At 38.9% G+C, this 13,983-nt stretch overlaps 1 protein-coding gene across 1 annotated transcript in view; it reads right to left on the bottom strand.

The window, feature by feature from the left end:
* Positions 1 to 13,983, bottom strand: part of HIBADH (3-hydroxyisobutyrate dehydrogenase) — a 163,615-nt gene that overhangs the window by 136,126 nt on the left and 13,506 nt on the right. Inside the window, exon 2 of the mRNA XM_044678864.1 lies at positions 6,870 to 7,027. Within this exon, the coding sequence (XP_044534799.1) occupies positions 6,870 to 7,027 (158 nt within the window). The remainder of the gene's footprint in view (positions 1 to 6,869; positions 7,028 to 13,983) is intronic.

Raw genomic sequence — 13,983 nt, forward strand, 5'->3', positions numbered from 1 at the left:
TGTAAAGCAGCATTGGGTCCTTAAGAGATCTGGTCTAGTTTGTAAATATTTAGGTGAGAAGCTAATAAAAATTACATTAATTTACTTTCATTTGAGTCTATTCATACTGCTGCCTCTATCCATATTTATATAAAAAGGAATAAATGTAATCTATCATGTGAGGATAAAAGGCAAAAGAGCAAGTCCTATCAATTTTTATCTCAAAACCTCACTTGGTTCATCTGTTCTTCCAAATTACCAGCAGAAGGGGAGGATAAGGGATGGGTATGTGTTCATGACCAGATAGGAATGCAATTAAAGAAACATTTTCTGGGGCAGCTAGGCAGCACAGTGGATAAAGTATCAGACCTGGAGACAGAAGCAGATGGGTTCAAACTTAAACTTCCAAGGTATGTGACCCTGGGCAAAGTCACTTAACCTCCATTGTCTAGCCCTTACCATTCTTCTGTCCTAGAACTTTTTTCTAAGTTCCAGAACACCCACCTTCCCACTGTTTTCCTCCTAGTCAGACCACATCTTCAGGATGGTATTGAGTTCTGCAGGATATATTTCAAGAAAAATGTTGAAACTTCCAAAAGAGCAACCAACAAAGAGAAAGAACAAGAGATTGTACCATATGCCTATCATTCAAAGAAACTGTTTAACCTGAAGAAGACATGACTTAGAACAAATATGATAGGTCTCTTTGAATATTTAAAAATCTGTCCCATAAAAAAGGGAATACACTTGTTCTTCTTGCCCCTAGAGAATAGAACTAGCAATTACAGAGGCAGAAGTAACCCTGATATAAAGAAAAACTTTCTAATAAACAGACCTATCCAAAGTGGAATGGACTGCTTCAAGAAGTTGGGAGTTAGCCCTCAGTAGGGGTCCTGAGACCCTAAGGTAAAGGCCAAATGATCACTTGTTGAGTATTTTGGAGAAGGGATATGTTCAGATCCTGAATGGATTTGAGGGTCTCTGAAGGCCCTTCTGACTCAAAGATTCTATAGCAATGGGCAGCAATGCTTCTCTCCTCATCTGCTCAAGAATATAACTATTAACAACTCCTCCTCAATCAGTGATCATAAGCCATCCCCTTTGATAAGGATCCCAATATTAAGTCTAGACTTCTTAAAGTTGCCAAAGGCAGAGTCAAAAATCAAGTCTAATGGAACTTCCTAGCTGTGTGATGCTGGATAGGTACCTTGCTTGCCTAGCCTTTGCCCTTCTGTCTTAGAGTTGTTAATAAAACAGAAAGTAAAGATTTGAAAACATAAAAGGAATGGAAAGTATACCCACTGTGCTAGTGTCAATGATCTCTGAATGGAAAAGAGAAGCATGTGTTGCCATGATTGTCATGAAAGGGACAATTTCCTTGGCTGTTAGTGCCTCTCCCCACAATGATTTTGTACCTAATTTGTATCTCTTTTATATATACTTTACATATGTACACATTTTCTTTCCCAGCGAGACTGGAAGCCCTATGAGGAAAGGGACTGTTCTCTTTTTGTTTTTATATCTTCAGTGGCTAACACACTACCAAGAATATATTGTTGGTGAATAGTTTCACTTCTGTCTGACTCCTCATGACTCCATTTGGGGTTTTCTTGGCAAAGATCCTGGAGTGGTTTGCCATTTCCTTCTCCAAATCATTTTACATGACCATACTTTCCCCTACAAGAATAGAGTCAGTTTTGCTGGGCAGTTGATTCTTGGTTGTAGACCCAGTTCCCTTGCTTTCTGCAATAGTATATTCCATGTCTTCCGGTCCTTCAGTGTAGATGCAGCTAGATCATTTTACAGATGAGGAAACTGAGGTAAACAGGGTTAAGTGTCTTGCCCAAGGTCAAACAGCTTATAAGTATCTAAGGCCAGATTTGAACTCAGGAAGATGAATCTTTCTGACTCCAGACCTGGCACTCTAGCCTCTGTGCCACCTGGAACATACTTGGTGTTTAATAAACTCATGATCGATTGAAAAAAAAAATCAAGTCTAGTGGAAACCTGAGCAGAATAGTTGATTATTTTTCAAAACTAAATTTTTATGTCAACATTATTATAATCCAAAGTCACCAATTCATGGTGGTTCCCATTGCCAGCTTATATTCTTTCACCTGAGAAAGACGATTATTTTTATTGAAACAAATGAGATACAAAATCACTTGAAAAGTGAAGGAATAGACTCAATAGAATGTAAGCTTCTTGAGGATAGGGATTATTTCATGCTTTGTCTGTGTCTGGCACACAGCAGGAGTTTAATAAGTTATTAATCACTGAGAAACTGATTCAGTACTACTAAGCAATGCAAACTCCATGTATTTTGCCCCTAATGGACAGGGTAGAGACAGGGGATGAAAGCAAGACTTAGTAAACAACTTCCCAGTATACTCTGACAACCTGTACTCATTTATTTAAAATGAAAATACTCCTTGACAGTTTAAAATTAGAAGAGCTAAGAGTTAAATAAAGCAAGAAGAAAAAGGGAGTAATTTTAGAATATATGAAACATTGGAGGAGAGTGCTTGAGCAATTAAAGAGTACCTGAGTAGAAGAATTAATGGAGGGTTCTGAAAGAAAATTGGAAAGTCACCAAAGACAAGTCACTTGAGAGCAAGGACTGTTGTGGGATATTTGGAGGATTTTTTGCCTTTTTGTATTCCTAGTGTTTAGCATAATCTCTGGCATATAGTAGGCATCTAATAAATACTTGTTAACTTGACTCATCTTACTCTACAATTCTGTCTATTGTCCTGTCAGTATTGCTCTTTCTCGGAATGTTCAGTTTAATTTAATAACAATCTCTTTTTCCATAAGAATACATCTCCAATTTTTAAATGACTATCAATAGAAAATTAGGATTTGCTTGATGAAAATGTTTTTCTTAAAGTGTATAGAGCTTTGCTAGAATCTCTATTACATACAAGAAAGGCTCCTAGAATCTTAGAACTTAGTCATTAGTTTCAATACAATCCAGTCTATCCGTTAAATCCCCTTCAGCAAAGAAAGAGAAAAAAGAAGAATCATTAAATGACCTTCCTCTCCTTATCTATGGCACAGTAAAGAAATGAGGGATTTTCATTTCCTTTTACATTCCTCTAAACCATCTCCCTCTTGAATGCTTCTGGAATTTGCTTTGGCCAAATTCTTCATTTATTAAAGGACACTTTCTGTGTTTAAAGATTCCATCACTGTTATTCCAACCAACAACAAATTAAAAAGCTACTGAGAATGTGGAATATGAGAGAATTAATCCCAAACACGACTTGTTTCTTTGAAAATAACTATTGGCCAATTCATCCAAGTTAAGCAATTTGTTGCAAGTAACTATTCCTGTCATCTTCCTTAGAGAGTCATCCATGAAAAATTATACTTCTGGGCCTTTCTTCTTGATCTCTCTCTGGATCCTCAGGATAAGGTTATCATTACAAGAATCAAAATTATTCTTTTCACAGACACTCTGGGGGAGCAAGAATGACTGGACTGTAGCCAATGTCTACATGCCAGGTAACTGATAGATTTTGAGGGCTTTTAAGAAACCTATTGCAGGGGCTGCTGGGTGGCTCAGTGGATAGAATGCCAGACCTAAAGATGGGAGGGTCCTGAGTTCAAATCTGAACTCAGACACTTCCTAGCTGTGTGACTTTGGGTAAACCACTTAACTCCAATTGCCTAGCCCTTATCACTCTTCTGCCTTGAAGCCAATATTTACTACTGATTCTAAGACAGAAGGTAAGGGTTTAAAAAAGAAGTAATCTATTGTATTGAGGAGGCAGCAGCTGCATATAGCAGTGACCAAAATCAGGGCAGAGGCCTAGCCCCAAAAGAAGAGGTATAATTGCATCTGTATTAATATACCACTGCTGCCAGTCCAAAGTAAACCTGTCACAAACTTGTCTCCCCAGGATTATCAAGTCTTTTCTTCCATAAGAACTGGGCACTTCATTATTCAATGTTTACAATCAGTCCACTCAGAAGCTGGCTCTCCAGTGTTATTCTCCTCCTTTCTTGCTGCCAGACTTTGACCCATTTTACTATTTCTAAGCATCTCCATCAGTGGATTTAAAAGAAAGAGCAAAGGAACTTTGTGAAATAAAAACCAGCTAGAGGAGCTTATTTTCCCAGCTTAGAACTGGTAAATCATCCTGGAAAAAAGAAAACCATGGTGATTCGATCAGCTCCAGAGTCAGCCTACCGTGGTACACAGAGCACAGGCTTTGGCAGTCAGGCAGAAATGAGTTTGAATCCTACCTTGGAGGCCCACTAACTCTCTGACCATGGGTAAGTTCTACACCCTGTCCACAGTGACTTCAGATGTAAAATGTGATCATAGCACTTCACAAGTTTATTTGTTAAACTCAGTAGATCACATATGTAAAGTCTTTTTACATATCTCAGTACTACATAAATCAAACCAAGAATCAATAGACTTAGGATTCAAATTCTTCCGGTGATACATATGGTATAAAGCTGAGCAAGTTCCAACCTCCCAGGCCTAGACTGCTCTTGGAGGCCACAGACTGCAGGAGCTGGCTTACTACGTTGAGAGAGGCAGTCCCTTCACCAATGAAATGAAGGTCCAAACAAAATGATGTGTTTATAATATTTAACATAATATATTCAATACTTTAGGTTTATAATGTTTTTGTTTTACAAGAGTCCAGCAAAAGTAGCTACATAAATCTGTGTAAAGGAAGCCCTATTTTCCCATTAACTAAAAATGAACTGTGAAGTAAAAGAGATTGCTAATGAACTTGCTTCAAAATATTTAATGAGGCAAGATAGTAACCAGGCCTACGGCAAGTTAAAGCCTGGAGTACCACAGTAGTTCTTAGGCTACAGTGCCCCAGTGAGCCAGTACAGCCAATGCACAGTGAGCCAAACAGTCATTTGTTGAACTGAATCGAGTTGCAGTCCCACCTAGAAGATGATTTTCTGATGATACTCTCCAGACTCCCAAAGATCTCCCTTGTGCCTTCAGTCACTATTCTATACCCACTTTAAACCATAACAATTTCACCCATTCCTGAAAACACTTCCAACTCTACCCTCTTAGCAACTTCTGGAGAAATATGGATTTCTTTGTACATTTGGTCAGACCCAATCTCTCTTCCAACTTCATCTTAATAGTGCCATTTCTTGATTTATAAATGATTGTGAAGAGTGAGAGTACAGAAATGAAAGTAGGAATCATGGAAAACTGGAAACTAAGTGTGATGCTGGCCAGTATGGCTGCTTCTCTGCTTTGAACTTCTGCGAGGTATGTAGCCCAACACTTCTCACTGTGCTCTGATATGGCAATGCTACCCTTTACCTTCTTGCTGTCTCCCCCACAAGGGCATGTGGCAAAGAGATGTGTCCCACCTGGGGTGGCCTGCTGACCTTTTACACTGGCTAACTGCCTCTAAGAAACAGCATTGGTGAGAGTAAATGTTCTTCCTTTTATTCATTTCTTATTTTTTGAGTCACCAATTTATGGACACGACTCAGCTGGGAGCTGTTCTAATGCTGCACAGGATTACTTTCTCCTCTTTTGCCTCTTTTCAACCCTTTTTTTCTTGCAGGCAACATGGTATCATGTAAAAGAACACTGGATTTGGGATTGGAGGACATTGGTGCAAATCTCAATCAGCTGTCCCCTCTGATTCTTTTTTAAGAAGTCTGTGGAAAGAACATTACAGGTAGCATTATCCCCATTTTATAGATGAGGAAACTGAGACTCAAAGGATTTAAGGGAATCATCCACTAGTCAAAAACAAGGTCTCTGAATTGCAAACTTAGAGCTCTTCCCAGTCTGCTTTCTGTGGTTGTCACCATCATCTTGCTTTCTCTTCTTTGTCCTCTCCCAGATCTAATCAACTGCCAAGTCTGGTCAATTCTAGCTCTATGAAATCTTGGGAATTCATCCCCCCTTCTTTTCTCTCACATCACCACCAACCTAGTTCAAGCCCCCCTTTGCATGGCCTTTCCTAATCCCTCTCATTGTCAAAATATATTTTAAGTACTTATTCTACCTGTATGAGTTTCACTAAGCAGTGAGGTAGTTCAATGTGCATCAAGCACAGAATCAAGGCTTAAGAAGACCCAAGTTCAGTGATTTATCCTGTCTGCCTGAGTTCCCTCATCTATAAAATTAGGATAATACCTGACAAGGTGGTTGTGAAGATCAAATGTGATACTATAAAGCCCCTGGCAAACCTTCAAGTGCTATAGAAATCAAGGATCTTGCTGTGCTCCATCACCTGGGAGCAGGGACTGTTTTCCTGTTGCTCTTATATCCCTATGTACCCTCTTACTGTAAGCCTTGAATAAGTGTTTGCAAAGAATTAGCTACTTACTTCTCATTTTTGTCCTACATATTAATATCTAATCAAGCTGGACAACACAACCCTTCACCAGCAGAGATCATTGTTCAATACTCACATTTAGGAAGAACCTAAGAACTCCTTAAATCAGACAAACCCTTAGAAACAAGACAACAGAGATTGATCTTTTGAAAAAACACTTCTTAAGCCCAAAATTCATTATGCTGTGTGACCTACTGCTTTGCCAACTGATAAAGTTAAGACCCTTCATTAAACCCTCAGAGAAAGAGATCTAAAATAACCACAGAAATCACTTGGCCAAGTCTCCTGGAGTTGTGCAGACCCTCCCTCCCAATTTCTGCTTGATGATAAAAATCTCCTCTCTGGGATGAGTCCTAGATATACAGCCAGAGAACAAGTTACATAATGAACAGTAAAACATTTTTACTCTATCAGACTTAAAACTCTACTAGGCATATGTGTCATCAAGATGTCATTGCTCATTCAAATACAGATTTATTTTAAAACATAAACATTTGGAAACCCTACAGGTCTCCAACACACTCACAAAGATAGTTACTTTACCTGTCCCACATCTTGGAAATCTTTGCATGCTTCTGGAAATATATCATAAATAATGAGAGGGTATCCATGTTTCATGAGGTTTTTGGCCATTGGATTTCCCATGTTGCCCAGACCAACGAATCCAACTGGAGTTTTGGAAGCCATTGACCTAGAACACACTGATTTCAATACAATATTTTCAATCAGGATGAAAAAATGATTTTTAAAACTTCAAATGACTTTAAAATTTCAATTTTTTGGCAAAAACATCCATAAAGATTGTGTCAAAATATTAAAAATTGGAAATGTCAATAAAGGAATAAATTGTATGATTTCTAATTATCCTAATATCTTATCTAGGAGAAAATTAACTGATGTCTTGTTTTCTATATCCATTCCTTCTCTGTCCCATTTTTTAGAAATAAATTTAGTAATGTTTCTGAAAAGTTCAATTTCTGAAATCTGCATCTACTGCTCAAACCAAAGCCTGAACAATTAATTTTTCTTTTCTTTAAAAAAAGAAAAACCCTTACCTCCTATTTTAGAATCAATACAAGTATCAGTTCCAAGGTAGAAGAGTAGCAAGGGCTAGGTAACTAGAGTTAAGTGACTTGGCCAGGGTCACACAGCTGGGAAGTATCTATAGCCAATTTTGAACCGAGTTCCTCCTGATTCTAGGCTTGGCACTTTATCTACTTAGACACCTAGCTGCCCCTGAACAATGAATTCCTTCCCAAGCCAACATAGGAAAATCCCACCTCTAAGAGGGCAGGAGAGAATTCTGATTTCTATTCAGGAGAAAATAGACTAAAACTTGTATTTGTTTATTTTTTTATTAATTTGTTTGTTGATCACATTAAAAATTCCCAGGAAGGGGGCAGCGGAGAGCTCAGTGGTTTGAGAGCCAGGCCTAGAGATGGGAGGTCCTAGGTTCAGATCTGACCTCAGACACTTCCCAGCTGTGTGACCCTGGGCAAGTCACTTGACCCCCATTGCCTACCCTTACCACTCTTTTGCCTTGGAGCCAATACACACTATTGAGTCCAAGACAGAAGGTAAGAGTTAAATTAAAAAAAAAAAAATTCCCAGGTATCTCTCTCCCTGTCCTCCCTACACTAGAGAAGATATCATTTAATAAAAATATATAATATATTAAAAACTATGTCTTGTAGGTTTCTATTTATCAGTTCTTTCTCTGGATGTGGCAACATACAAGTTATTCTTCAAACATTATTTCTGTAACTATACATAGTGTTCTCTCAGTTCTACTCATTAAGCTTTTTAAAATTTCATGTAGGTCTTTCCATGTTTTTTTAATTAACCTTCATTTCTTATAGTACACGCTTGTATTTTTTTAATAAAAGTTAACTAGTTTCTAAATATATTCATTCTCATTCATATGAACTAAAATTCCAAGACAATAATATTTACATCTTATTACAAGTTTCTCAATGTCTCACTTTTAGTACCATTTAGCACAGAGGTACCTTTTACCATCTTAGCTTTTCAAGTTATGTGAAAATATTCTGTTGCTGTTAACAAAGAATACCTTAAGTCACCAGGAAAGCTTACTAGAAGAGAAACACTACAGAGAAAATCTTTGCAATCTAAATCCTTGCCTCTTTTCCCATCACATTTCCAAGCCCATGATTTAATGGGTGTCAGGAGCTCAAGGGCAGAAATTTCCACACCCCCTGCAATACAAACCAATCACCTGAACTTCCAAGGGTGACCAGGCATTGCCCACAATCATGTACACCTGAGACAGGTCTAGGGCCCAAGTACTTCTGACTCCAAGGCTGGACCACAAGACTGTCAATGCTAGCTAACTCTCAGGAACCCCTAGACTTTTTTTTTAAATGTGCAATCACATAAAATGTTTTCCCAGATTAGTCATTTTGTGGAAGAGGAAGAAGGGGAAGGGAGTGAGTGAGATAGAATTGAGTGTGCTATTCTCAGGATGAGCATCCAGCTCTCAACGGCTTGTTTGTTACCTTTTGTTGATTGAGGACTCTGGGACAAACTTAGGAGGGAGACTGATGGAAGACAGAAAGGGCAAGGAACAGCTTGGTTGCTCCCCTTACCTCACCTGAACTGAGTTGGAAGAATCTACAACCCAGTCACAGGTATTTTAAATTTTGTGTGTGTGTTGGGGGAACGGGAGGATATAATGGCAGCTTGCTGCCTAATCAGTTGTCACTTCTTAGCCTATCACTGAAGTGCCCTCTTTCATGAAGGGAATAAATTGCCTTATTTTACTCCTACCTTCTGACTCTAAGTTTGCTCATTTGAGTGAGTCATCATTTTTATATCCCAAGAGAGGGAGGGAAATACAGTATGTTTCAGTCTAGTTCGTAGATTTTTTGACACTTAGCTTAGTGGATAAAAAGCCAACCTGGAGTCCAGAAGAACTAAGTTCAAGGATCACTACATAACTAAAGACTGTGTGACCCTGGACAAATCACTTAAATTCTTAGTGTCCCTGGTCCTAAGTAGCTGAATATTTATGATCTACTTTTGTTAAGGAAGTTTCCTTTTGGAGAGTTCTCCAAACCAATGGAATCACAGATCCAGGGGAAAAAATCAAGTCATATATGTTTTTTCTCTATTTATAAATAAATTACCTGAACAAACACAATGTCTGCCTTGCCTTTAAAACTCTTTAGGGCCATGGTTACCTGAAAATCAAGAGAAATGGATTCTGGCTCTGGCTTTGCCAAGAACTAGTTATGTGACATCAAGCAAGTTGCTTTACCACTCCTGAGACTCAGTTTCTTCATTTAGAAAAAGAACAGGATTAATTAGAGGTTCTCTCTGATCCCATCAAGTTCTAAAATTCCAGTCCCCCCCCCCCCCATTAAATCTATAGCTTAGCACCTAAGAGAAATCCAGGTGAACTTGCCAGGCCTGGGGCAGAAAACAAGCCAGGTGAAATATAGACAATGAGCTCCTTTCAAGTCAGAAGTGCCAGGGAGCCCTAAGAGTTTAAAAAAAAAAAAGGTTTTAAGACTGATTTTAAAAATAAAAATCTTTCCCTATAAGTCTAGACTCTAGAATGGACATTATTACTAAAGGAGAAATTTCTGCAGGATTTAATGCAAGAAAGATGTGATCAGTATTTCCTATGTTCTTTGTACCCAACACTTGGGACAGAAGAAATAACTCACAGGCCCAGCACCCCAAGACTTCAGGATTTAATGCAGAGATAAGTCACAGGAACTTAAACAAATTGCATAACTGCCACACAAATTAGGATTTATAATTAGATTATGAGTACAAAGAGGAGAACCAAAGTACTTTGAAAAATCTGAAGAGAAAGAAATCCCTTGCAGCTGAAGGAAACAAGGAAGCATCTGAGTGGGCACAGAAAGCAGGGACAGATCTCAACAGGTGAAGAAATACTAATGGGAGGAAGGGAAGAGAAAAGAAGGGAAAGAGAGGGAAAGGAGAGGAGGGGTAGGGGGGGAAAAGGATAAGGAAGGAAGGGAGTGGTAGGGTGTCTATCTCAGAATTGAGGATAGTATGACCAAAGGCTGGAAACTGGAAAAATGGGTGAGCAGGCTGAAGAAACAAGATTGTGAACAGTCCTAAATATCAGGCTAAGAAGATAATTCTATTTAATTAGCAAGGGAAAGGCACGTAAAGGTTTTTGGAAAAAAATGTTGTGTTCATAGTCATCAATACGTGATGGGCATAGGGGTGAGGACTGAATTAAAGGAAGGGTTCTTAAAATGGTGGCCACAGTCCATGGATTACCATCAACCAGTCTGTGAACTTGGATGGGGAAAACAATTTTTTTTCTTTTCACCAACCTTTAATTGAAATTTAGTATTTCATTCAATTATGAATTTAAGAAAAAAATTCTAAAGGGTCCATAGGATTCACCAGATTATCAAAGGGATCCAATTACACAAAAAGAGGGTAAGAATCCCTGAATTTGAGAAAAGAGATGTAAGACTGGCAGATCATGCGCTCATGGGGCTTACAGAATGAAAGGATGCCCAACCTCCTTATTTCATAGATTAGAAAGTGAAGGTCCAGAAGTGAAGTAATTACTCCCAAGATGACCATAAAACAAAGCAAGCATCTGAAATTCAGCTTTTCCTGCTACAATGCAGACTAGAAAGAGTGTACTCCTATCCATGAAAGACTTCAAAAATTAGCATCAATGCAGATGTTGGTAGTTACTTACACAAACAAGATAAAATATGGTAGAGAATTCCTTTTCTTTAAACAAATTCATTCACCAGTCTGCTAAAAAGAATCAACAGAGAAGACCCAACCACATGCAAGTACATAGTGAGCAGGGGAGACAATTAACAGATTCTGAGGTAACACAGAGCTAGATTAGCCTTTAAACCCTCCAGTCCTTTTAGTTCCAGCCTTAGGTGAAACTCTGATAAAATATACAAATGTACTTTTCAGTTTAGTCAATACAGCACACTTACTGAAAATAACTTCATCTTTCTTTCATGATTTGAGATGTTACAGTGCCTCACATTCAGTGCTATAACATCAATTATTACTGAGATAGCACTAGTCTATACATGGCATATGGCTTGAAAGTTGTATTTTGTTCTAAAATAGATCCCAGCTAGGTGGCTCAGCTGATAGAGAGTAAAACCTGAAGATGAAAGTCCTGAGTTCAGATCTAACCACAGACACTCCCTAGTTGTGTGACCCTGGGCAAATCACTTAATCCCAATTGCCTACCCTTCCTTCTCTTCTGCCTTTGAACCAATATTCTGCGTTGATTCTCAGACAGAAGGTTAAAAAGGTTGTTAAAAATATATTAGTGTTAAAAAGTTTTTTACATGTAATTGGGAAAATATTTAACAAAATAAAAATACATTGGAAAAAAAAGCTTTTTCATTCACTCATTCAACTCAGTTCTCAACATAAAATGATATTTCCTAAAAACAAATTCAATCGATGATATCTGCTCTGAAGCACTGCAACCAAGAGATCTCCTTAGGACAGCAAGCTTTTATCATTTTAACATTTGTGCTTGAACTCAAGACACTCCCAGGAAACAGTAAAGTATGTCATTCTGAGCCAGTCTACCTTCAGTAACAATTTAAAGTTATCAAGTGTCCTAAAGGGCCTTTAGCCTAAACAATTCAGTTCAATAATAACCATAGGCCTCTTCAAAAGAAAAAAAGAGACACAAGATGCTAAGGGACACAGATTATGCTTTTTACACTCCTTAATTCTAAATTATTTTCTTTTTATAAGTCAGTTAATGAGAAACACAGTCTGTTAATCCAAACTTCCTTGACACTAATGCCACTGACTTAATGATAATAATCAGAAACATGGCATTGTGCCAGACTGATTATGGCAAATTATGCATAGGAAAGAGAAAGTTTAAATCTCTGATTTAGAGAGGGTTTAACATACTTAAAGGCTCAATGGGGCTATAGACTTCTTTCTTATTCATTCAAAAACAATTATTGAGCAAGTAATAAGTACAAAGCTGGGCAGTATGGGGGATTAAAGATAAAGCAAAGAACAAAAAATGTAGAGATGGGGAAGTCCTGGGCTAACTCTCTAGGGAGACCACTGGTCTGTCAAACTGAAGCTCCCAGGAGAACTGGCGTTGTAGTCCTGAAACTGCTGGGTGCCTGGCCATCTGCTGAGGCAGAAGTGAAGCCAGAGGCCCTTGAGCATCCCTCCATAGGCTTTCCCAGGTACCTCAGCATCTCACTGTCCTTCCCCTCCATGTTCTAAACCTCTCCTATACAGCCCGGGGGGGGGGGGAACGGGGGGGAGGGGGGTACCCCTTACCAGGAACCTTCTTTTGAAGTATCCCATTTGCCTGAGGATACACTCTCTCTTTCAGAAAGTGATGTGAATGTGCTGGTGATGCATTAACATCGTATTCTTGGGAGAAGTAGTACTAGGTCTCATTACTGTCCCTAAAAACCCAAAAGTTCATGCACAATACACACAAGCAATTCACTGGCCTGGGATTACCTGCAGGTCAGCTTGGTCCACATTACAGGAGAAAATCATGTTAGAGAAAGAAGGAGTCTATTAAAAACCTCTTAGAAATATTTCCTGGATTGCTGGAGTCTCTCTCAGAAAACAATGAGGCATCTTCTCAGAAAAGAAAGCAGTGAACCTGACTGAGGAGCTAAAGAACCAATTCTCAGTATAGACTTTTAGAAGAACCAGAAGCCAAGATTAGAGAGCCCAAGCCAATGCAGGTAATGACATCATCCAGAAGGTTTTTTTCAGTCTTCTGGGCTTTTTGTTCCATTTTGGGACACAGCTGGATCAGAGTGCCCTTGTGTCTTAAGGAGACTTGAGGATACAGCTCACACATGTTCTTCAAGGAAAGATGGAATCATCACAGAGTAAAAACTTACAGGAGACCAAGGCTCAGGAAGTTTCTGTGAACTCTACCTCATGCTGTTCTAATTGCATAGCAGACAGTACATCAATTGCATTGGCTCAGCTCTTCCTTTGTGGCCACCACACCATCTTCTTCAGCCTCATGCACTCCGCCCTATGGGAAAAGATTACTACCAGCCTTTGATGATGGTGAAAAGCAAGAACAACCAATGTTTATAGGATCATTTGAGCCATTTCCAGAAAAGATTCTTGGTTCCCATTTGTTGGAGATGCACTGCCATCTCAACCCAGTACCCAAGATCAAAGCTGCAGCATGAAGTACTTCAAGGCTTCCCCAACTCCTCACTTGTGTGAAGAAACCAAGCTATCAACATCCAAGGATAAGAAGGCTTCTCAAACTCAGAGGAACTACATCTACACTAGTTACTGAGTCATAAGTTGACTGGGCAGGAATTGCACTCAAGGTCAGAGAAGCTCTCTCACCGATTCAACGAACTAGATTCAATGTTAAGAAATGACCCAAGTTCAAAGCCTAAACACAAAGAAGATATTAGAGATGATGATGTATCTTTTCGGTACAGTGACAGTATCATCAACAAATGGATAAAGACATCTCTCCCAGGGCCACCTAAGAGAGGCCATCAGTTCCAAATGGAGAAATTAGGACAAACACAAAATGAATCAGATCTTCAGAGCAAAGGCATTGGCTGATACATTTGAAAAGCACTTGCATAGAGGGGCAGTTGGGTAGCTCAGTGGATGTAGAGCCAGGCCTAGA

Source organism: Gracilinanus agilis, chromosome 5, assembly GCF_016433145.1.
Source record: "Gracilinanus agilis isolate LMUSP501 chromosome 5, AgileGrace, whole genome shotgun sequence".
NCBI classification, from domain to species: Eukaryota; Metazoa; Chordata; class Mammalia; order Didelphimorphia; family Didelphidae; genus Gracilinanus; species Gracilinanus agilis.